Source organism: Coregonus clupeaformis, chromosome 31, assembly GCF_020615455.1.
Source record: "Coregonus clupeaformis isolate EN_2021a chromosome 31, ASM2061545v1, whole genome shotgun sequence".
NCBI lineage: Eukaryota > Metazoa > Chordata > Actinopteri > Salmoniformes > Salmonidae > Coregonus > Coregonus clupeaformis.
The window spans coordinates 13179167-13201415 of NC_059222.1; the positions used below are offsets into that span (position 1 = coordinate 13179167).

The window sequence follows — 22249 nt, forward strand, 5'->3', positions numbered from 1 at the left end:
CACCCCAGTATCTCTATTTGCACATCATCAATTGCACATCTATCATTCCAGTGTTAATACTAATTGTAATTATTTTGCACTATGGCCTATTTATTGCCTTAAATACTTATAACTTGTTACATTTGCACACACTGTATATATATTTTCTGTTGTATTTTTGACTTTATGTTTTGTTTTACCCCATATGTAACTCTGTGTTGTTGTTTTTATCGCACTGCTTTGCTTTATCTTAGCCAGGTCGTAGTTGTAAATGAGAACTTGTTCTCAACTGGCTTACCTGGTTAAATAAAGGCGAAATAAAAACATTTTTGGAAAGGCACAAACCTGTCTATATAAGGTCCCACAGTTGACAGTGCATGTCAGAGCAAAAACCAAGCCATGAGGTCGAAGGAATTGTCCGTAGAGCTCCGAGACATGATTGTGTTGAGGCACAGATCTGGGGTAGGCTAACAAAAAATGTCTGCAGCATTGAAGGTCCCCAAGAACACAGTGGCTTCCATCATTCTTAAATGGAAGAAGTTTAGAACCACCAAGACTCTTAGTAGAGCTGGCCGCCCGGCCAAACTGAGCAATCAGGGGAGAAGGGCCTTGGTCAGGGAGGTGACCAAAAACCCGATGGTCACTCTGACAGAGCTCCAGAGTTCAATGTGGAGACGGGAGAACCTTCCAGAAGGACAACCATCTCTGTAGCACTCCACCAATCAGGCCTTTATGGTAGGGTGGCCAGACGGAAGCCACTCCTCAGTAAAAGGCACATGACAGCCCACTTGGAGTTTGCCAAAAGTCACCTAAAGACTCTCAGACCATGATAAACAAGATTCTCTGGTCTGATGAAACCAAGATTGAACTCTTTGTCCTGAATGCCAAGCGTCACATCTGGAGGAAACATGGCACCATCCCTACGTTGAAGCATGGTGGTGGCAGCATCATGCTGTGGGGATGTTTGTCGGTGGCAGGGACTGGGACACTAGTCATGCTCGAGGGAAAGATGAATGGAGCAAAGTACAGAGAGATCCTTGATGAAAACCTGCTCCAGAGTGCTCAGGACCTCAGACTGGGGCGAAGGTTCACCTTTCAACAGGACAATGACCCTAAGCACACAGCCAAGACAACGCAGGAGTGGCTTCGGGACAAGTCTCTGAATGTCCTTGAGTGGCCCAGCCAGAGCCCTGACTTGAACCCGATCGAACATCTCTGGAGAGACCTGAAAATAGCTGTGCAGCGACGCTCTCCATCCAACCTGACAGAGCTTGAGAAGATCTGCAGAGAAGAATGGGAGAAACTCCCCAAATACAGGTGTGCCAAGCTTGTAGCGTCATACCCAAGAAGACTCGAGGCTGTAATCGCTGCCAAAGGTGCTTCAACAAAGTACTGAGTAAAGAGTCTGAATATTTCTAAAAAACTGTTTTTGCTTTGTCATTATGGGGTATTCTGTGTAGATTGATGAGGGGGAAAACAATTGAATCCTTTTTAGAATAAGGCTGTAACGTTATCAAAATGTGGAAAAAGTCAAGGGGTCTGAATACTTTCTGAATGCACTGTAATAGTGCACTACTGGGGCCGTGGGGCTCTCGTCAAAAGTAGTGCACTATATAGGGAATAGGGTGCCATTTGGGACCTAAGCCATGTCTCTCTCCATCTTCATCCTGCCTAAGAGAAAACCCCAGAACGGGCCTGATTTCCATGCCAGGGCCTGGAGAAGGAGGGCTTAGGAGTTTCCACCACTAAACCACCTCAAACAGACCCAGACCCAAGCTTGGCCCCAGGGACATGGGAAGGGGCAGATGAATGCTGGCCCTCTAAGCTGCCAGGCAGGGCTGCTCTCATCAGGCTTGATTGGACTCAGAGTGGGTCCTGGATGGGCTAGAGGAAGTGGGAAGGCAGGGTGATGATTTCCAGATTTGAGGAGAGGAAAGTGGCTATTCACTATTCAGTGAGGAGGTCTGCATTAGAAGAGAACTGGAGTTTTTTTTTTATTGAAGTTCATCTCACTCTGACATTACCCAAACATGGAAGGAAAGATGGTCTATTTCCCCCGGGGACTCGATACAGAATGTTATCATGGAACACGTGCACACATACACACATGCACAAACATAGACACACACAGACACACAGGAGAGGAGTAGAGAGCTTATGAAGATACATTAATTGAGAAAGAAGGTACGGCCTTAACACTCCCATAGACTTCGGGAACCTGACTTCCAAATGTTATTTCGTCTATCTTCTTCCACATCTGATGATACTCTAACGCCTGGTGACAGAATGATAACCATTCAACAAAAAGCACTGTTGGAGCTGAAATGAACTGATGAAATAAAAACAGAGGGACAGAGATGCTTTTTGCTGGACTGGCCCCCGATTGACTGAGCATGAGATATTGCCTCATCTGTAAGTGAGTGTTTTAACCATTAGGCTAGATACCCTCTGTCTCTCCCTCACACACACATACAGACTCATGCAGGGGTCTAATGCTAATAATCACACATTAGATTAGATGATTCTCGCTCATATACCAAACTAGGCTACAATCAACTGTTCTCAGGGAGGGTTTCTCATCAGATTGGAAATTGAAGCCATCCATCTATCTGTGGAAGATGCGGCATCCAACAGGGAGAGACAGTATATTGTCCATCCCTGGTGATACTGTGTGTGTGTGTGTGTGTGTGTGTGTGTGTGTGTGTGTGTGTGTGTGTGTGTGTGTGTGTGTGTGTGTGTGTGTGTGTGTGTGTGTGTGTGTGTGTGTGTGTGTGTGTGTGTGTGTGTGTGTGTGTGTGTGTGTGTGTGCGCGCGCGCGCGGCTGGATCCTTGTGCATTCTACATTATTGATGGACGTCAGTCGGTGTGTCTCTGACCACATTTAAGTGTCTCCACAGGGGGTCTCACAGGAATCACAACACATGCACATGCTCATCCACACTCTTCACCCACGCTGACTCTCATCGAACACACACACACACACCACAGGCAGGTGGCGGCTCAACGACTCCTACTGTTTATCTTCTTTCCAGTGTCTCCTACGTGTTTATTGTCTGGGTTTGTTCTGTCTTCTATCGCACTAACCTGTGATGGCTCAAAGCCTTGTTCTGTCTTCTATCTCAGTAACCTGTGATGGCTCAAAGCCTTGTTCTGTCTTCTATCTCAGTAACCTGTGATGGCTCAAAGCCTTGTTCTGTCTTCTATCTCAGTAACCTGTGATGGCTCAAAGCCTTGTTCTGTCTTCTATCTCAGTAACCTGTGATGGCTCGAAGCCTTGTTCTGTCTTCTATCTCAGTAACCTGTGATGGCTCAAAGCCTTGTTCTGTCTTCTATCTCAGTAACCTGTGATGGCTCAAAGCCTTGTTCTGACTTCTATCTCAGTAACCTGTGATGGCTCAAAGCCTTGTTGAGCTACAGTATACAGCTCCTGTGCTCGACGTTGACCATGTACCTTTATCTATTCAGCTATTCAGCCACCATCACCACTGAGACGTACACTTACGGTTCACTGGAGGAAACATGGAAAAGTATTATATAGACACACATGCATGCACATGCAGTACACACTTACTTATACACACACAAACAAAACACTAACACAGACACACATGAAAATAAACACTCATGTTCTGATCACACTAGCAGCCGAAGACAGGACTGGCAGGTGTATCAACAGCTAAGTTGGACATCCTGTCTTGTTACTATAATCGTCCACTTCCAACTATATTTTCTTCAAACTTTTTTCTCCTAAAGCGTTCTCTTTGTTCAGCAGTGCCCACCTGCCACCAACCTATATTTATGTTTCTTCTAACGTCCCCCTCTAAAGGATGATGGGACGGCTTCACTTTGCCACCATGTGAAAGGCAGCTGCATGAAGGGGCTTGCCACTTCCTGAGTCTGAGTGTAACAGAGACACATCCTTTCATATCAGCAGGCTGCACCAGTGGGTACAGTAACAGTATAGTACACTACACCTTTCAGTACACCTGTCAGACTGACTGACTGACTGACAGAAAGAGGAGGAAGGAGAATAACTGGAACAGAGACAAGACCAGGCGTGAGCTGGGGTGAGCTGGGGTGAGGCCAGCGGAGGCAAAGTGTCACTGAATGATCTTGTAGATGCCAAACTGGATACGGTGTTGTTCATAAAGCTCCTTAACCCTGCATGGCTTAATCAGTCATTACCTAGTGTAGCATTACCTCTCCTCCCCTCAGGTGTGCCAGCTAATCTCCTCCAGTACCTGCGGTGATAAGATGAGAAGATAGACTTCCTCTCCTCTTGCTCCCTCCGTTTCCTCTTTTCCTATTAGTCTACCTGTTTCTCTGACAGCTGTGGACCAGCCTGTCTCAGCATGTTTGACATCTGTCAGGCTGAAAAGGGGGCACTGGAAGGGTGGAGGAGTAGAGGGGGCTCATTGATATAAAGGGGGTTTTAGTAAATGGGGAGGACACTGTCTGTATGGATGCCTGCATGGCTGGTGGGTAGATTAGCAGTGAGCAGGTATCATTCAGCCTGTTTGTTTCTAGAGAGCGAGAAGCTAGTTCTTCCAGGAAGAGGCTGAACCTAACAACATACTGTATCTGTCTCATTGGATATGACTCTCCCTTTATTTCTCTTCACTCATTCACAGCCTCTCTATTACTTTTGTTCTCTCTCCTTCACTCTCCCGCAATTTAAATGGATATGCATGCATTTATAATCATAACGTGTATAACATATCTGAAAAACACAATTTAAAATGTAATGGTAGACACCACCAATCCACTCTTTCTTAACCAAAGGAGGCGCAAATACTTATAAGCAAGCAGTTGAGGTGGGCTTGCCTTGCATGTATGCAAGGAAAACCATCCCCCTTCCAGCCCCCATTTCCCTTCATATGGATAGTGGCTCCATGTTGAGCTCTAAAAGGATAGCGGGGCCAGTGGGCTAAATTATTGATGGCCCCCCTGCAGCCCCATGGCCATGTTCCATCCATTGTGACAAGACTGTTTAGATATTGTGCAATTGCTTTGCAGCTTGAAGTTAATAAGATCAAACACACCGCATATAGCAACCCGCTCTGGAGACGAGATGGGGTGGTGTGGAGGGGATGAAAGATTGAGGGGGGGTTGAGAGAGAAGTGAGAAAAAAGGGCAAAAAAAACAGCGAAGAGAGGTAGAGAGAGGATGGGGGCTTGGCTTTGCGTGTCTAGGGCCGCCAGGTGTCTAGCTGAGCTCTCAAGATCCAAACCTCCCAACCTCACAACAGCAACAACAACAACAGCAGCAGCCAGCAGCCTATCAGTTGAACCCTGGATGGATACAGCCCGGAGGGCAGCGGTGACAACAGCAAGCTAGTATCAGCCATCAGCCGCCAGGGGAACACGGCAATTACAAACCCTGCCTTTCTGCTGCTCCAGCGCCAACGTTAATTACACCAGTCAAACTGTTTCCTCTACAATGATGATGACCTGGCAGCCTGCCCTGCCCTGATGACGTCTGACAGTCCCATGCCAAGTCTGAAATGGCACAATATCCCCTTGATAGTACACTACTTTTGGTATTCTATTCCCTTTATAGTCCACTACTTTTGGTATTCTATTCCCTAAATAGTCCACTACTTTTGGTATTCTATTCCCTATATAGTCCACTACTTTTGGTATTCTATTCCCTAAATAGTCCACTACTTTTGGTATTCTATTCCCTATATAGTCCACTACTTTTGGTATTCTATTCCCTATATAGTCCACTACCTTTGGTATTCTATTCCCTTTATAGTCCACTACTTTTGGTATTCTATTCCCTAAATAGTCCACTACTTTTGGTATTCTATTCCCTATATAGTCCACTACTTTTGGTATTCTATTCCCTATATAGTCCACTACCTTTGGTATTCTATTCCCTTTATAGTCCACTACTTTTGGTATTCTATTCCCTAAATAGTCCACTACTTTTGGTATTCTATTCCCTATATAGTCCACTACTTTTGGTATTCTATTCCCTAAATAGTCCACTACTTTTGGTATTCTATTCCCTATATAGTCCACTACTTTTGGTATTCTATTCCCTATATAGTCCACTACCTTTGGTATTCTATTCCCTATATAGTCCACTACTTTTGGTATTCTATTCCCTAAATAGTCCACTACTTTTGTCCAAGAGTCCACATGGGACTCTATAGGGAATATAGGGAATAAAGTGCCATTTTGGATGGAAGTCCCTGTCCAAAGTTCTCCCTCTCTCTGTCTGTCACCTGTGAACAACAGGTTAATCAGGTTAGTAACCATTAGTTTAATCATACAAACTGCTGTGATTCAGCTGGAGGACACTGGTTGTGTGCCAACACACACACACACACACACACACACACACACACACACACACACACACACACACACAACCACATCCTGTTTCTCTTTCTCACTCCTCTCTCTCACGTCTTTCATTGCTCCTCTTGTCAGACCGAGCAATTATCCAGATCCAGACTTGTTAGTGTTTATGATGATGTTGATGAGAGACCTAGCTCTGCTTGTGACGTGTCACTACCTGGGGACTGGGGGAGAAGGGGAGAGGAGGAGAGGAGGAGGAGGGGAGGAGAGGAGGAGGAGGGGAGGAGGGGAGGAGGGGAGGAGGGAAGGAGGATAAGGGGTTGGTAAAGAAGTGGTGCTGCTTTGCTCCTAGATTGGCTTACATTGTGTCTTCTATTGTGTCACCTATTGTTGGTTTATATGCTATTCATCTAAATACATTTTCCAGCAAGAATGAGTGCTTCAGCGGAACAGTGCAGCGGAAAGTACAGTTTTGTTCCACCATGGTGGGTAATTTGGGTTTAGCTTTCCATGTAGAACAATAGCCTGAAGCGATGCAACTCTCCAGAGCAAAGAAGAGCTGTGATTGTTGCCACCTGCTCTTCACTGTTGGTCTGTGTCTCAAATGGCACCTTATTCCTTATGGGCGCTGGTCAAAAGTAGTGCACTAAATAGGGAATAGGGTGCCATTTGGGACACCATCATTGTCTACCTGTAAGGTCTTGGGGAAGGTTGACTCATCCACACAGTCCTGGGCTATACATGTACAGTACGTATTCTAGGTGCCCACATGAAAAAAGACTATAGCATACTATAGTATAAATACATTAGTGTTCACTGTAGTGTTTTTGAGGAATAAAGTCCTAAAAAACACTACAGTGAATACTGTAGTATTTACTATAGTATACTGTAGTACAGGAATTAAATCATCAACATGTATTGATCATATATTTTCTAATGCTGCAGAGAATTGTTTGAAAGCAGTATCCAAATCCATTGGATGTAGTGATCACAATATAGTAGCCATATCTAGGAAAACCAAAGTTCCAAAGGCTGGGCCTAATATAGTGTGTAAAAGGTCATACAAGACGTTTTGTAGTGATTCCTATGTTGTTGATGTAAATAATATATGTTGGTCCGTGGTGTGTAATGAGGAGCAAACAGACACTGCACTTGACACATTTATGAAATTGCTTATTCCAGTTACTAATAAGCATGCACCCATTAAGAAAATGACTGTAAAAACTGTTAAATCCCCATGGATTGATGAGGAATTTTAAAATGGTATGGTTGAAAGGGATGAGGCAAAAGGAATGGCAAATAAGTCTGGCTGCACAACCGATTGGCAAACGTATTGCAAATTGAGAAATCATGTGACTAAACTGAATAAAAAGAAGAAGAAATTACACTATGAAACAAGGATAAACAACACAAAGAATGATAGTAAAAAGCTTTGGAGCACCTTAAATGAAATTTTGGGAAAAAAGGCAAACTACTTCATTGAATCAGATGGCTCATTCATCACAAAACCAACTGATATTGCCAACTACTTTAATAATTTTTTCATTTGCAAGATTAGCAAACTTAGGCATGACATGCCTGCAACAATTGCTGACACTACACATCCAAGTATATCTGACACAATTATGAAAGACAAGCATTGTAATTTTGAATTCCGTAAAGTGAGTGTGGAAGAGGTGATAATATTATTGTTGTCTATTATTGTGGTCCTCTGTAGCTCAGCTGGTAGAGCACGGTGCTTGTAACGCTAAGGTAGTGGGTTCGATCCCTGGGACCACCCATACACACAAAAAATAAATGTATGCATGCATGACTCTAAGTCGCTTTGGATAAAAGTGTCTGCTAAACGGCATATTATTATTATATTAACAATGACAAGCCACTGGGGTCTGACAACTTGGATGGAAAATTGCTGAGAATAATAATGGACGATATTGCCACTTGACACGACTTCCGCCGAGGCTGCCTCCCCTCCTTGTTCGGGCAGGTTTCGGCATTCGGCATCACCAGCTTACTAGCTACTACCGATCCATTTGTCATCACTCCATTTGTGTGTAACGAAGGAATAAACGCTGTATTCGGTGATTACCCTCCGCGCCTGACACTCATCACACCACTTCTATTTGCCATATTTTCAATTTAAGCCTACATGAATGTGTGTGCACCCAGGCTTGGAGGGAAGCAAAAGTCATTCCGCTACCTAAGAATAGTAAAGCCCCCTTTACTGGCTCAAATAACCGACCAATTAGCCTGTTACCAACCCTGAGTAAATTATTGGGGGAAAAATTGTGTTTGACCAGATACAATGCTATTTTACAGTAAACAAATTGAAAACAAACTTGAAATTGAGCAAGTTGAGGAGACTAAACTGCTTGGAGTAACCCTGGATTGTAGACTGTCATGGTCAAAGCATATTGATACAACAGTAGCTAAGATGGGGAGAAGTATGTCCATAATTAAGCGCTGCTCTGCCTTCTTAACAACACTATCAACAAGGCAGGTCCTACAGGCCCTAGTTTTGTCCTAGACTACTGTTCAGTAGTGTGGTCAGGTGCCACAAAGAGGGACTTGGGAAAATTGCAGTTGGCTCAGAACAGGGCAGCACGGCTGGCCCTTAAAAGTACACGGAGAGCTAACATTAATGACATGCATGTCAGTCTCTCCTGGCTCAGAGTGGAAGAGAGATTGACTTCATCACTGCTTGTTTCGTAAGAGGTGCTGACAAGCTGAATGTACCGAGCTGTCTGTTTAACTACTATCACACAGCTCGGAAACCCATGCATACCCCACAAGACATGCCACCAGAGGTCTCTTCACAGTCCCCAAGTCCAGAACAGTGTAATGAATACTCAGGTAGAAAAAGGTGTAGATTCACACGCAGAGCGCGGCAGCTGTTTATTACGCCTTCGCAGAAGGCAGGAATCGTGGTCACAGGCAGGCAATGGTCATACACAGGTAGGCAAACAAGCAGGTGAAACAAAACTAGGACTGAAGGCTAAAACTGGTTCTCACAAACGAGCTAGGGAAAGGCTTAGTAGAGTCAAAATGAACAATACCTCACAAGGCACAAACAGAAAGAACTGAACTAAATAAGGAGCTGATGAGACCAGGTGAGTAACTAACACAGGTGAAATCAATGAACAAAAATGAAAGACAGGGCTACGTTCAAGAACACAAAGAAACAGGGCTACGTACAAGAACACAAGGTGAACTAAGAAAACAAATACAGAACCTTACAAACAGACTATAGGAGGCGCACAGTACTACATATAGCCATGACTACATGGAACTCTATTCAACATCAGGTAACTGATACAAGCAGTAGAATCAGATTTTAAAAAACAGGTAAAAATACACCTTATGGAACAACAGGGACTGTGAAGAGACACACACAGGGGTATAGACACATGCATACGCACACATTGTGATATTGTTGTATGGTGGTATTAGACATTTTATATTGTAGATATGTAGTGGTGTAATAATGTTATATGATGTGCTGTTTTATATTTTGTTTTATATGTAATGTAAGTGCTTTAATATGTTTGGACCCCAGGAAGAGTAGCTGCTACCTTGGCAGTAGCTAATGGGGATCCCTAATAAATACAAATACAAATACTGTAGTATTTACAGTTAACTATAGTATAAATACTGTAGGTAAAGGAAACTGTAGTATATACTATAGTAATTAATGTAGTGTTTCTGCGGATTGTAGTATTTACTGTAGTGTTTTTGTTTTATAATCTTTGAGATAGAAGTGGTGGCTTTCTCCTTGAGGAAACCTACTGCAGAAATACTAAAAGAGCTAATTTTCCATAACCTGTTGGTAGGTAGGACTGGGGTCTGAACGAATAGTTCAGAACTTCTGCTCATTTCTATAACCTGTAGGGTACACAGTATATGGTCTATACTTGGCATGTAGGTTTCTCACTTATGGGTGTCACAAATTGGGATATGGGGGTAGGGTCTATGCAAATTAAATACTGTAATAGCTAAAAAAGTGCTGTGTTTTTGCGGACTGTAGTGTTTCTGCTGACATTACTGTATTATTTACAGTGTTGGGGAGTAGTGAACTACATGTAGTTGAACTAAATTCAAATCTAGGTAGTGTTTTTTGTTATGTAGCGGTGTAGCCAACTACTGGAACTGCACACAACATTTCTAGCAAAAAGAAAAGAAAATATCGGTGAAGTAGGCAATAATTGTATTCTTTTTCGGCATCAGACCTGCCTAATGGGCTAAATTACACATTCTGTTAACATATGACACCAAAATGATCTGTTCTTGCAATTTGTAGTCTATGACATTTCAGATTGACATATGATACTTTTTCATGAAGTAGTTTGGATGTAGTGAACTACTTTTTCAATGTAACTGTAGTTAAGTAAACTCAGTGGTGTAAAGTAACTAATAAAAATAATTGTAAGTACTACTTAAGTTGTATTTTTGGGTATCTGTACTTTACTATTAATATTTTTGACAACTTTTACTTTTACTCTACTACATTCCTAAAGAAAATATGTACTTTTTACTCCCATACATTTTCCCTGACACCCAAAAGTACTCGTTATATTTCGAATCCTTAGCAGGACAGGAAAATGGTCCAATTCACGCACTTATCATGATAACACGTGGTCATCCCTACTGCCTCTGATCTGGTGGATTCACTAAACAAAATTATTTATAGCATTTACTTTTGATACTTAAGTATATTTAAAACCAAATAATTGTAGACTTTTACTCAAGTAGTATTTTAGTGGGTGACTTTCACTTTTACTTGAGTCATTTTCTATTAAGGTATTTTTACTTAAATATGACAATTGGGCACTTTTTCCACCACTGACTAAACTATATTTTTTATTAAGGGTAGCTTAACTTCTTTCAGTGTGAAATCATTGGTAGCTTGGTAAACTATCTTTTCAGAGTAGCTTCCCCAACACTGAATATTTAGTAGTGTTTTCTTGCAGACAATACTGTAGTATTTACTATAGTATTCTACAGTATATTACACCATTCTATAGTAAGTACTACACATGTTAGAGGGATACTACAGTGTGTAGTACGGTATTGTACAGTATACTACAGTTTACTACAGAATTCTATAGTAAGTACAGTAGTATTCTATTGTAAACTGTAGTATTTTTTAATGTGGGATTTCATGGGAAAGTGTGATGGAGCGTAAAGAACTCCCCTGGTTTGGAACATAGTTCCAGCGTGTCAGCATCCCTGTCAGAACACAACCAGGTAAACACAGCACCTCTGAAAGGGTAAATAGGGCCCTGTTAAGACATGGAGGTGTTCCATATACACGCATCCACGTGTGCGCGTGCGTGCGCACACATGCACGTACGCACACACACACACTTAAATAAACAGCCAGGGAGGTAGAGGTGTATCTCATTAGTCCACACTAGGAACTAGGACAGTGTGTTTCTTTCACAGGGGGTGGAATCAGACACACCACTAGACCCAAACCTCCCACGCTGCTCTGTGTCACCCCACAACCACAAAGGCCCACTAGTTCCACAACCACACACATACAGAATAACATACACACACAAATTCACACCCACACAAAAACACACATTCTCATGTACACACACCCCACTCATACGCACACTCGCATGCACGTACACAGACACACACACCTCCCAACCATTGTGGATGACACAGCATGCCCTTGGTCTGCTTCAGACCTCTAACTACCAGTAATCAGACATTTTCCAGAAAGCCTCCATTTTAGAGGAAAGGTACACCACAGGAAAAGTACCATTGATCCAATTGTGCAATGTCTGAGTGCTCTAGGAACAACTATTTACTGTCTGAGTGCACTACTAACAAGTATTTACTAGCATATTTACTCTAATTGCTAGACTAGCACTTTTTGCATTTCATGTGGAGAGAAATACAGATCATTACTTTCTTGTATGTTCTTTTGATGGGCAAAGATTCCATATTCTAAATGTTTTGAATTTTAAATGTTCATACTCTGACATTGATAATTTCATATTATTTTAATATTTTCACATTGAAATTCAAAAGATGAACTTAGAAAGTTAGAAAGTGGTAAAATATATAATTTTTTTATTTATTTCTTCATACAAAGAAATAGTATGAATGTTCAGTATTTAATTATCTAGAAACATCTGTTCCATTTTGCTCTTTCACTGTGTAAAATTAATTCATTTGATGTACATGATACCACAAAATACTTGATTTACATGTTCTTTTTAAATTTTATACATACACAATCTGCTACACATCTAAGTATTAACCATATTATATGCGGATGGGAATAGGACAAACATCACTAACATTTGTAGATCTCTAAAAGGGTTGAATAAAACTAAACCAGAATGGATGCAGCAGCATGGACCGTGACCATGAGTGCACATTTTTAAGATAGCATGCGTCCCAAATGGAACCCTATTCCCCATAAAAGTGCATACTTTTGACCAGAGCCCTAAAGGCCATTGTCAAAAGTAGTGCAGTAAATAGGGAATAGAGTGCCATTTGGGAGGCATGCTATCTTAAAAATGTGCACTCATGGTCACGGTCCATGCTGCTGCATCCATTCTGGTTGAGTAACACTATTCTCTTAGTAACATGAACAAGATGAGAATTCCAATGCATTAGGGGAGACCGGAGGCAAATGTAACAGGGGGTAACTGCCCCAGTCTCCCCTATTCCAACCATTACAGGGAGAAAGATCAACATTATTCCAATTCAGAATGTGATAGCTTGTATTCACATGGTTTTCCTGCTCTATATAAGACCATTTTAAATGCTTTCAACAACCATTGCACTATAAGGAGAGAAGGGGAGACTGAGGCGTTGTATGATAATTCAAAATAAGTGTAAATTCCTTGGTAGAAAAAGCCACTATGTGAATAATGGACCAGTAAAATTTTAGGACAAGCCCTACCATCCACCTACCATAGCATGCTACCATCCACTAGTTTGAGGTAAAAACCATGGGCCCTGGTCACATATAATACACTATAGGGAATAGGGTGCCACTTGGGACGCAGAATTAGCCCTCTTATCCTCTAAAGAGCATAGTATGACTTTGAAGTAGCCACTACCTGTGAGGGAATGGGCCAGCATGTACATCGCCGAATGATAACTACAGACTGTCTCTTGCATATAAAACAATTCAAATAGAAAGACAAACAATAACAAAGAAGCATTGAGAGAAAGAAAAGGAAAAAAAATATCAAAAGAAAAGATAGTGACTCAAGCTGGAGTGTAGCCTGGGTAACTTGATATCTGAGCTCCATACTCTGAAAAAGTCTTTTATTTGGCAGCAAGTAGGAGCGAATTGAGATCCAATATGAAACTATGAAAGAAACAATGTTAGGATGACGGGTTGAGTAAGGCAAACTATATAGACCATAGCCATACCATAATGAAGTCTGATCATGACAACGGTGATGTTCTGTTCTGTATCTCTGCCCGAGGCCGTTCCCGTAGAGAGCACTTCAGAAACTCTCCTCCTTCCTTTGATCTGTGGACACGTCCCAAATGGCACCCTGCTCCCTACATAGTGCACTACTTTAGACCAAGGCCCAAAAGTATTGTCATTTGACATCTGTTCAAAAGCAGTGCACTACATAGGGAATAGGGTGCCATTTGGGACTCACTTCAAGATCTGATCTGAGGCCTGCCGATCCTGTTTGATGATGGTGTGTTCCAGTGAAGCAGAGCGCTCAGTGGTTTTCTATCATCTCTATCTTTATGCTCTGTATCAGACAGATGTATATGCCACTGCTAGCTCCTAGCTCAACTCAGGCCAAGCGTATTTACTGTGTCCCCAATGGCACCCTATTCCCTTTATATTGCATTACTTTTGACCAGGGGTCACAGGGCTCTGGTCAAAAGCAGTGCACTATATAGGGAATTAGTGTGCCATTTGGGATGCATTCAAGGACTATACTACAGTCCTCCTCTTACCCAGAGCATCCTCCCCTCTGTCTCTTCAACAAATCAAAGTCTCTCAGAGCAAATTTAATTGTATGACCTTTGGCTCTGAGCCAACAGTGTCTTGTAATGAGAGCAAGAGTATAGTGGAGAGGAGTATAGTGGAGAGGAGACCTGAATCGATGGGCCTCAGTAACGTTATTCCATTAGCATCATGTCAACATGGAGCCCTATCAAAGTGATGTGGTCAGAAATAGGATTTAGGCTTTTGGTGGATGGGCCATTCATTAGAACAGGCTGTAGGAGCCCTACAAGAGGGAGGCCAGACGTACCCTTTAACCATGTCTGACACAATGAGCAGCAATTAGGCCAATTGATCCACCTGTTATTGAATGAAAGGGACATCAGATCATCTGGTTAGGCCAATGACAGGGCAGGAGATCAGCTGGTTAGACCAAAGGGACAGTAGAATAATGGGATGTGGATAGGGGTAACCCACATTATGAAGCACAATACTTGGATGGAACAGAAACTCATAGGAGTAACTAGACAAGGAGCAATGTGAGGGGGAAGGGTTTGATTATGGCTATTGAACGTGAAAGTGATTATGAATGTTTAAATCAGAATGCACATGAATGGGTTTTTCATCACTGTTCTGTGAACACTATACCTTTAAAACGATGCCTTTATCAATATCCTTCTATTCTTATTTCAGTCACCAATTATTACTTATCTGCATTTTAGCTCTACTGAGTTGACGAGGGACCATTTTAGCTCTACTGAGTTGACATGAGGGACCATTTTAGCTCTACTGAGTTGACATGAGGGACCATTTGAACTCTACTGAGTTGACATGAGGGACCATTTTAACTCTATTGAGTTGACATGAGGGACCATTAAGGGAAGAGTAAAGAAACAAAATAAAATGTGGAATGTTAAAAAAAAAAACTACAAACTAAATGTGGGTCAGATGTTATGTATGTACAATATGGTTAGGCAGCTTAGTGAATTAATTGCTTAGAAATAAAAATAAATTATTATAAAATAGATTTCTGTACATTTTACATATATATAGCAATATCTCCCATGTCTTTTTTTGCCATTCATTGAATTACAGAGAAGAAAATAACAAACAATGTGTCCTCCCAAATTCACATCCATCAATCCCAACCAAAGTTATGTCCTGTCATCTGGTAGAACTTCATGTTGAAAGGCCTGTAGAAGTCCCGTAGCCTCTGCACCACTTCTGGGTGAATGTTGGGGTGGGTCCGCCCTTTGGTTTTGCCCAGGCAGTGGGGCTTGCTGCTGCCCTCAGCCTTCTTGAGGCAGGGAAAGCCCTTGGTCTGGTTGAAGTAGAAGTGTTTGTCTGTGATGATCCTCTTGAGCCCCAGGAAGTCCTGCACCCGGCCTAGCTCTCCGGCCGGGTCGCTGATCAGACGCTCCCCACTCACAAACAGGATCTGACCCATGGGGAAGTACTGCAGCCAGTTGTCCAGGTGCTTGGCATAGATGCCTATCTGGATGGCGCTCCAGGACGTGTCGATGAGCCCCGTAGTCCTGTTTTTGAAGGTCAGGCTCTCGAAGGTGGGAATATCGGGGTTCTTAGACAGCGTCTGCGTGTAGTCAGAGATGGCCCTGGTGACGGGGTCCCTCACCACCACAATCAGCTTGGTGTCCCGGGACATGGTGGAGATCCGGGCCGGGGCCTCTCTGGTCACAAAGTAGCTGGGGGTCTTCTCCATGGTGATCTGGCCCTCCAGGGTCTTGGGCATCAGCTCCCTGAGGAGAAGAAAATAGGACAGGGTTAGAAGAAATTCTATGACTCATGACTCTTAGAACTATGAACTAGTACATTTTTAAAGCAGTCAGAAATACACTTTGATTGAGAAAGAAAGAGGGGGGGGGGTAGGAGAGAGAGGGGGGGCAGGGAGAGAGGGAGAGAGAATGGAGGAGCGAGAGAGAGAGAGAGAGAGAGAGAGAGAGAGAGAGAGAGAGAGAGAGAGAGAGAGAGAGAGAGGGAGAGAGAAAAAGATAGGGGGGGCGGGGGAGTGGTTAGGAGGAGAATCTTGCATAATGTAATATATCTTGCATAATGTTATCAACCAGATGGAGAGCATTGTGTTCTACAATCAATGAGTCAGTCAGTCAGTTAGTGTAGGCCGCTTGGCCTTATTACAGGGCTCACAACCTATTACTACAGGCAGCCTTCCAACATAAACACCACTCACTAAAAACATACACACAGGCTAGAGGCCTTCACATCGCTTGTAGTCATACAGCTATATTCCTCAGTAAAAATCCACCTACAAGAAAATGCTGTGTAGTGTAGAACTTACAATCAAATTCTGTGAAAAAACATTTCACTGTGCTATTTCATCATCTGATCAACAACACACAGAGAAGTGCCCTGTCTCATCTCTCCTGTCTGTCTGTCTGTCTGTCTGTCTGTCTGTCTGTCTGTCTGTCTGTCTGTGTGTCTGTCTGTCTGTCTGTCTGTCTGTCTGTCTGTCTGTCTGTCTGTCTGTCTGTCTGTCTGTCTGTCTGTCTGTCTGTCTGTCTGTCTGTCTGTCTGTCTCTGCCAACCATCCTAATGGTCCAGTGACGCTGGGTTTAAGTCTTAATCCACCCTGCCTCTTTACACCATTAACCGCTTAGGCAGCAAAGCACAGCCTAATTTGCCTTTCACTGATTTAGCTAGAGCCCTCTGTGGTGTGCCCATGGCGGAGTGCTTCAATAAGCCCTGGAGCTGTCTGAAAGGAGACTCAACAAGTTTCACTTTAGCCAATGTTTCTAGCAGGGCCCGGGCCAGCCAGTACGGCTGTGGTAGTCGGAGTGAGACGGATAGGTTACATACAGAACCTATGATCAAGAGGCATTCGAATGAAAAGTGAACGTGCTCTCCGCTGCCAAGGCGGTTTCGGGTTTCAGAAATGCAAGCCAATCATAGAGAATGGATTATGGCGAGGCGATAAGAGGGGCTTTGACGGACAACGGGACACAGATCCTCTTTCCCTCCCTGGCGGAGAGCCCCTGGAGCCTCTGGCAGGAAACCCTGTACGTCTCTGATGTCTTCATGTGATTCTGGTTCTGATACCCACTAGCTGGAGGTGAGGTGAGGGGTCCTATTATAAACCGGAGATTACAGAAACTTGCACTCATGCATGCTTACGCACGCTCGTTAACACACACACACACATACACAGCCTTGATACACACAACCCTGCAGGACACATACGTATAAATACACACTAGAAGACTGATACTATCTTGCATGAACCCCAGTGCAAACAAGGCAGATAGTTAGCGAGAAAGCAAGGAGGAGGAAGATAATAAGAGAGAAAAAGAAAGAAAGCGAGAGGAAGGAAGGAGAGAGAGAGATAGGGGACAATAGGCTAAAGGGAACCTTTATCTCCATGAGTGTGTGCACCCTGATAGCCTGCCTGTATGGGTTATCTATGTATCAGGCTGTGTTGTTGTGCAGGGGCAGAGTTACACAGCCATTGTAAAATACCCTGTCCCTGCACTGTGTAATCCCACCATGACTGTTTACACACCCTAACTGCTGTAAGAGGCACTGGCGCTGTCATATAGACCTAGGCTTACCATTCTTTGTCCTACAGTTCCTTCAGTTCTACGTCCTCCTCAGTTCTGCTCTAGAATCTAGTTCATGTAAAACTACTGCACCTCATGGTTAATTCATGGGCATGTACTACTGGCTGGCTCTCCTTTAATGCACTACTAGTCACGTTTTATAGTGGAAATTGTGAGGCAAGAATCGCTTTCTGAGAGAGGGAGGGAGAGAGAGAAATACAGACAGAGAGTGAACTAGAGAGAGAGACAGACAGAGTGAGAGTGTGAGAGAGGGATCAAGAGAGAGAGAGATAGAGTGAGAGAGAGAGAGAGTGAGAGAGAGAGAGAGCTAGAGAGAGAGAGTGACAGTGAGAGAGAGAGAGAGAGAGAGAGAGAGAGAGAGAGAGAGAGAGAGAGAGAGAGAGAGAGAGAGAGAGAGAGAGAGAGAGAGAGAGATGAAATAAAGGAGAGAAAGCCCAGGGTGATGTGAGGTAACTAATGAAATGGTTCATGGACATTTCTTGACAGATATGTATGTGTAGTATCAACAGAGTCTTTCAAGAGCCAGCCAGTGATCTAATTATGATCATATCAGCTTGATTGCTGACACTTCAGAAGAGGAGGAGGGAGCAGAGGAAAGAACCGAGGCTTCTTCCAAAAGCTCATTAACTGCCTATTGAAATCAAAACAGGGGGATGCACTGAATCTCTCTCTGCAAGAGCATGACATATCTCTCCTAAGCAAAACCATTATTAGATAGAGAAGAAAGGAGTGTACGCCAAATAGACTGATTATACACACACACACACACACACACACAAACACACGCATCCAAGCTAACACACGCAGGCATGCATGTGCGCGTGTTTGGATTGCACTCCTTTCTTCGCTCACACACATACTACTGTTTCTTCAAGAGTGTTGATCCCACTTAAAGTGTTTATACAGGCTTCTCGAATGTCTTCAAGGAATATAAACCAAACAAGTCAGCCTTAAAATACAAAGCATTAGTCACTAATTCGCTCTAGAAATAACGGTGATACTGCCTGCAACCTTCTTGTATTTTGTAGTGCTAACATGCTGCATAAATTGCCTAGAAGCAAACCAACACAGAACCAGCACACAGCTCTCGTTCTAATCCGATTTCTAAGTGACAATGGGGCCTGGCGATAGGGAGGGATAGGGAGGAATAAGGAGGCAGATTGAGGTAGAATGTGCATGCTGATAGATTATGGTGATCCTAGCTCAGGGAATCCCTCTTGTGAATCAAGTGTTGGGGGTTGGGATGGATGGAGGGAGAGGGTAAAAGGAGGGCAGAGTTGGACAGAGAGAGAGGGAGCGGGAAAACGAGACCCTCTAAACAGACCCGCCAAATCCACCACAAGAGAAGAAGAGAAGGCCTTCAATAAAAACCTCCCCCTATGACTTTACCCACTCCTCTCTGAGAAGAGTGCCAAAGATGCAGAAAAGGGAGGGAGTAGAATAAAAGAGAAGAAGAGGAGGAGTGGGGGGGGGGGGGTGCTCCGTTCAGTGGGAAGAGTAGCTCTTGGTAGGAACAATGCCTATTATGCTCTATTTTGATTTATGAGGTAGTGCTTTTAAAGGTTCTGTCAGCAAACAGGCAATTCTGTGACAACAAGACCCTCTTTTTCCCTGCTTTCCTTTCAAATTGAGGGCATTGTCCTTTGGCGGCGGGGTGAAGCAGGCAGTGGCCGGGCCATGGGGGCGGGGGTAAGGACTGGGGTAAGGGTGGAGGGGTGAGTTGGGGGCTGGGTGCCTATTGAGGACTGATTGGAAGCACTTCTCGATCACTCTCAGCTTTGAGTGAGAGGAGCTTTTGGAGAGCTCTAGAGTGGAACGTGTGCCTAGAGATTATCCCCTGGAACACTCAGCTGCCCTCCCTAAAGACTCCAGAGGTTCCACGAGCTCTAGGGCCTTCCACTGCCTCCGCCTCTCTCTGCTCAATGCCACATGGGATAAACGTCTTTACTCTAAACAGCCAACATCCATCTATGTTGTTGGTCCCTTACAACACATAACGACTTAAATTCGTAACATATAGTACCAATTCGATTCGTAGCATATCATGCAAATAAAAAATTAAAATAAACATATCATATGAAATGGATGACGTAGTATACAATTTGATGACGTAGTACACAAAAAAGAGGGACCACTTTCGGCTCGTGAGCATCGCTTTCAAAATTAATGGCGGAAATTATGCAAAAGTTTGAGAGTGCATTATGATATTCCTATTACAAAAATATTAGATATCTTAAAATTGCATGACAGACATTTAACATTTGGGTAAACTGCCCTTGCTCTTCACATCGGAACACACAACAGAAAGCCAGGTTTGTATGGGTTTGCTCTCTCTCTCTCTCCCCCCTCTCTCTCTCTCCCCTCTCTCTCTCCCCTCTCTCTCTCTCTCTCCCCTCTCTCTCTCTCTCTCCCCTCTCTCTCTCCCTCCCCTCTGTCTCTCTCCCCCCTCTCTCTCTCTCCCCCCTCTCTCTCTCTCTCCCCTCTCTCTCTCCCCCCTCTCTCTCTCTCTCCCCTCTCTCTCTCCCCTCTGTCTCTCTCTCCCCTCCGTCGAAGGGTTTTCTTTCCAAGTTGAAAGGGATGCCAAAAACAGCGATAAGACACAAAGCAGAAGCCCTCTTTGCATACCAACTTCAAACGGGGGACTGGAGTGGCCCTGTGGCCTGCGTTTAACGGCCCACATCCCATCAGAGATACAGTAAATACACTCACAGGCACGTACGCACGCACACACACACACACACACACACACACAGATAAACGCAGACAAGACAGGGGTTATTTCTGTCTCTCTACCTCCTGTCACGTTTAATTGGACGATAAGAGGCTGCCTCTGTTTCCTTTGAACGAGTGCATCTGTAACAGCCGTAACAAAATGACCACCGGTTTGTTCAAAGACAGAAGAGAGTAAAGTTGCCTTGTTATGGTGTTCCCTATTTGGTGTCTATATGATACTGGTGGCATTGGGTGTATGTCACTGCATGTAAAGTCTTCCTTGCTCAAGGTGTCTATCCCTCGTAGGATCATTTGTGTGAAGGCAAATCAAGAGAGATAGTTCTCGTCCACTAAGGACAGGAGAGACTGATGCACACCTTAAGTTGTTGAGCAGACCTACTCCCCATAGAGATAACACCAACACAAGACACACACAAACAGCTTATGCTCTAAGTATCTGTAGAGCTGTTGAAATGAACACGAAGAAGAGAGGTCAAAACAAACCAAAGCTAATGGCCCAATCATTTCCAGACCTTGAGTACTAAAGCTAGGGGATAGCTAAAACCAAAGACAGTCTCCTCTCCATGTGATTCACCTCAACATGGCTCACCAATGCTGAGTCACCTATACAATCAAATAAATATAATTATTCTCAGAATTCTACTGTTGTGAAAAAGTGAAAAACTTCTGCCCATTTAGAGCACTGAGTTGGCCCAGTTGGTAATACTTCAATTGTAACACTTTCTGAACTTATTAAAGACATCCTGAATAGCCACTACAAACACTTACCTCCTCTCCCAATACTCTATAGGCTATTGATCAGGGGCAGTCCCCAAACCCCAGGCAGTCAGAGACCAGCCTGGAGATCTGAGAGAAGCTAAGTGACACTTCACAAGAGGAGACAGGGAGAGAGGGAGAGAGGGAGGAAACGGGGGGAAGAAGCACTGAAAGACTCTCTTTCTTCTCTTCCAACCTCTCACCCAAGGTCTTCAGATGAACAGGAGTGGAGGAGAGATGTGGCTACAAAGTCTTCAGCTAAAAAACAAAGACTCTTCTGCGGTGTAAGATAGGCATCTTGAGGCCCACTTGTTCCTTGACTGGGCACAAAGTTTGGAGGTTGTTGTGAATTAGACCTATTTAACCCCTGTTCTAGACAACTGACTGACTAGCAATTAAGTCTGGGCTCAAAGTGGTCTATTGAGTATTCTATTGGTGCCCCTGTCTCTGTTCTGAATGCATAAGAGAGACTCATTCTGCATAGTTAGACTGAGGACACATTAAACCTGGTTGTTTTCATAAACACCATTTATCAATGCATGGATGATGAAGTATATTATATTTTACTGGTTTTTGTAAGTCTAATCTCTGACTGGTAAATAAACACATTATGAAGCCTCTATAGGGTGCTAAAAGTAATATACTACAGTCTGTTTGTAACTGTCCAGCAGGAGAAGCTAGTCTGTCTATGAAATGGGATTGAAATACAAACACACAGACCCACACTGTGGAGGATGTTGAGGAGAGGAGAGGAGAGGAGAGGAGAGGAGAGGAGAGGAGAGGAGAGGAGAGGAGAGGAGAGGAGAGGAGAGGATGGTAGGTTCTGGTATGTGGCCACTTAGAGTTTCCTGACAGCTCATTTCCTGTATGAAAAGATCCAGGGATCTCCTCTTAACCTAAGGGCCAGGAGTGAATGTGCGTGCATGCATTCTCCTAATTGT

At 43.5% G+C, this 22249-nt stretch overlaps 1 protein-coding gene and 1 non-coding gene across 2 annotated transcripts in view; both read right to left on the bottom strand.

Moving 5' to 3' along the window:
- Positions 1-10046: 10046 nt before the first annotated feature.
- On the bottom strand, positions 10047-10101 carry LOC121548120. Its single transcript, XR_005996610.1, has one exon. It is a non-coding gene; the product is annotated as a U7 small nuclear RNA (small nuclear RNA).
- Positions 10102-14028: 3927 nt separating this feature from the next.
- hs3st3b1b (heparan sulfate (glucosamine) 3-O-sulfotransferase 3B1b) overlaps positions 14029-22249 on the bottom strand; it is a 29476-nt gene continuing 21255 nt past the window's right edge. The window contains exon 2 of the mRNA XM_041858919.2: positions 14029-15986. Coding sequence (XP_041714853.1) covers positions 15368-15986 — 619 coding nt within the window. The 3' untranslated portion in view covers positions 14029-15367. The remainder of the gene's footprint in view (positions 15987-22249) is intronic.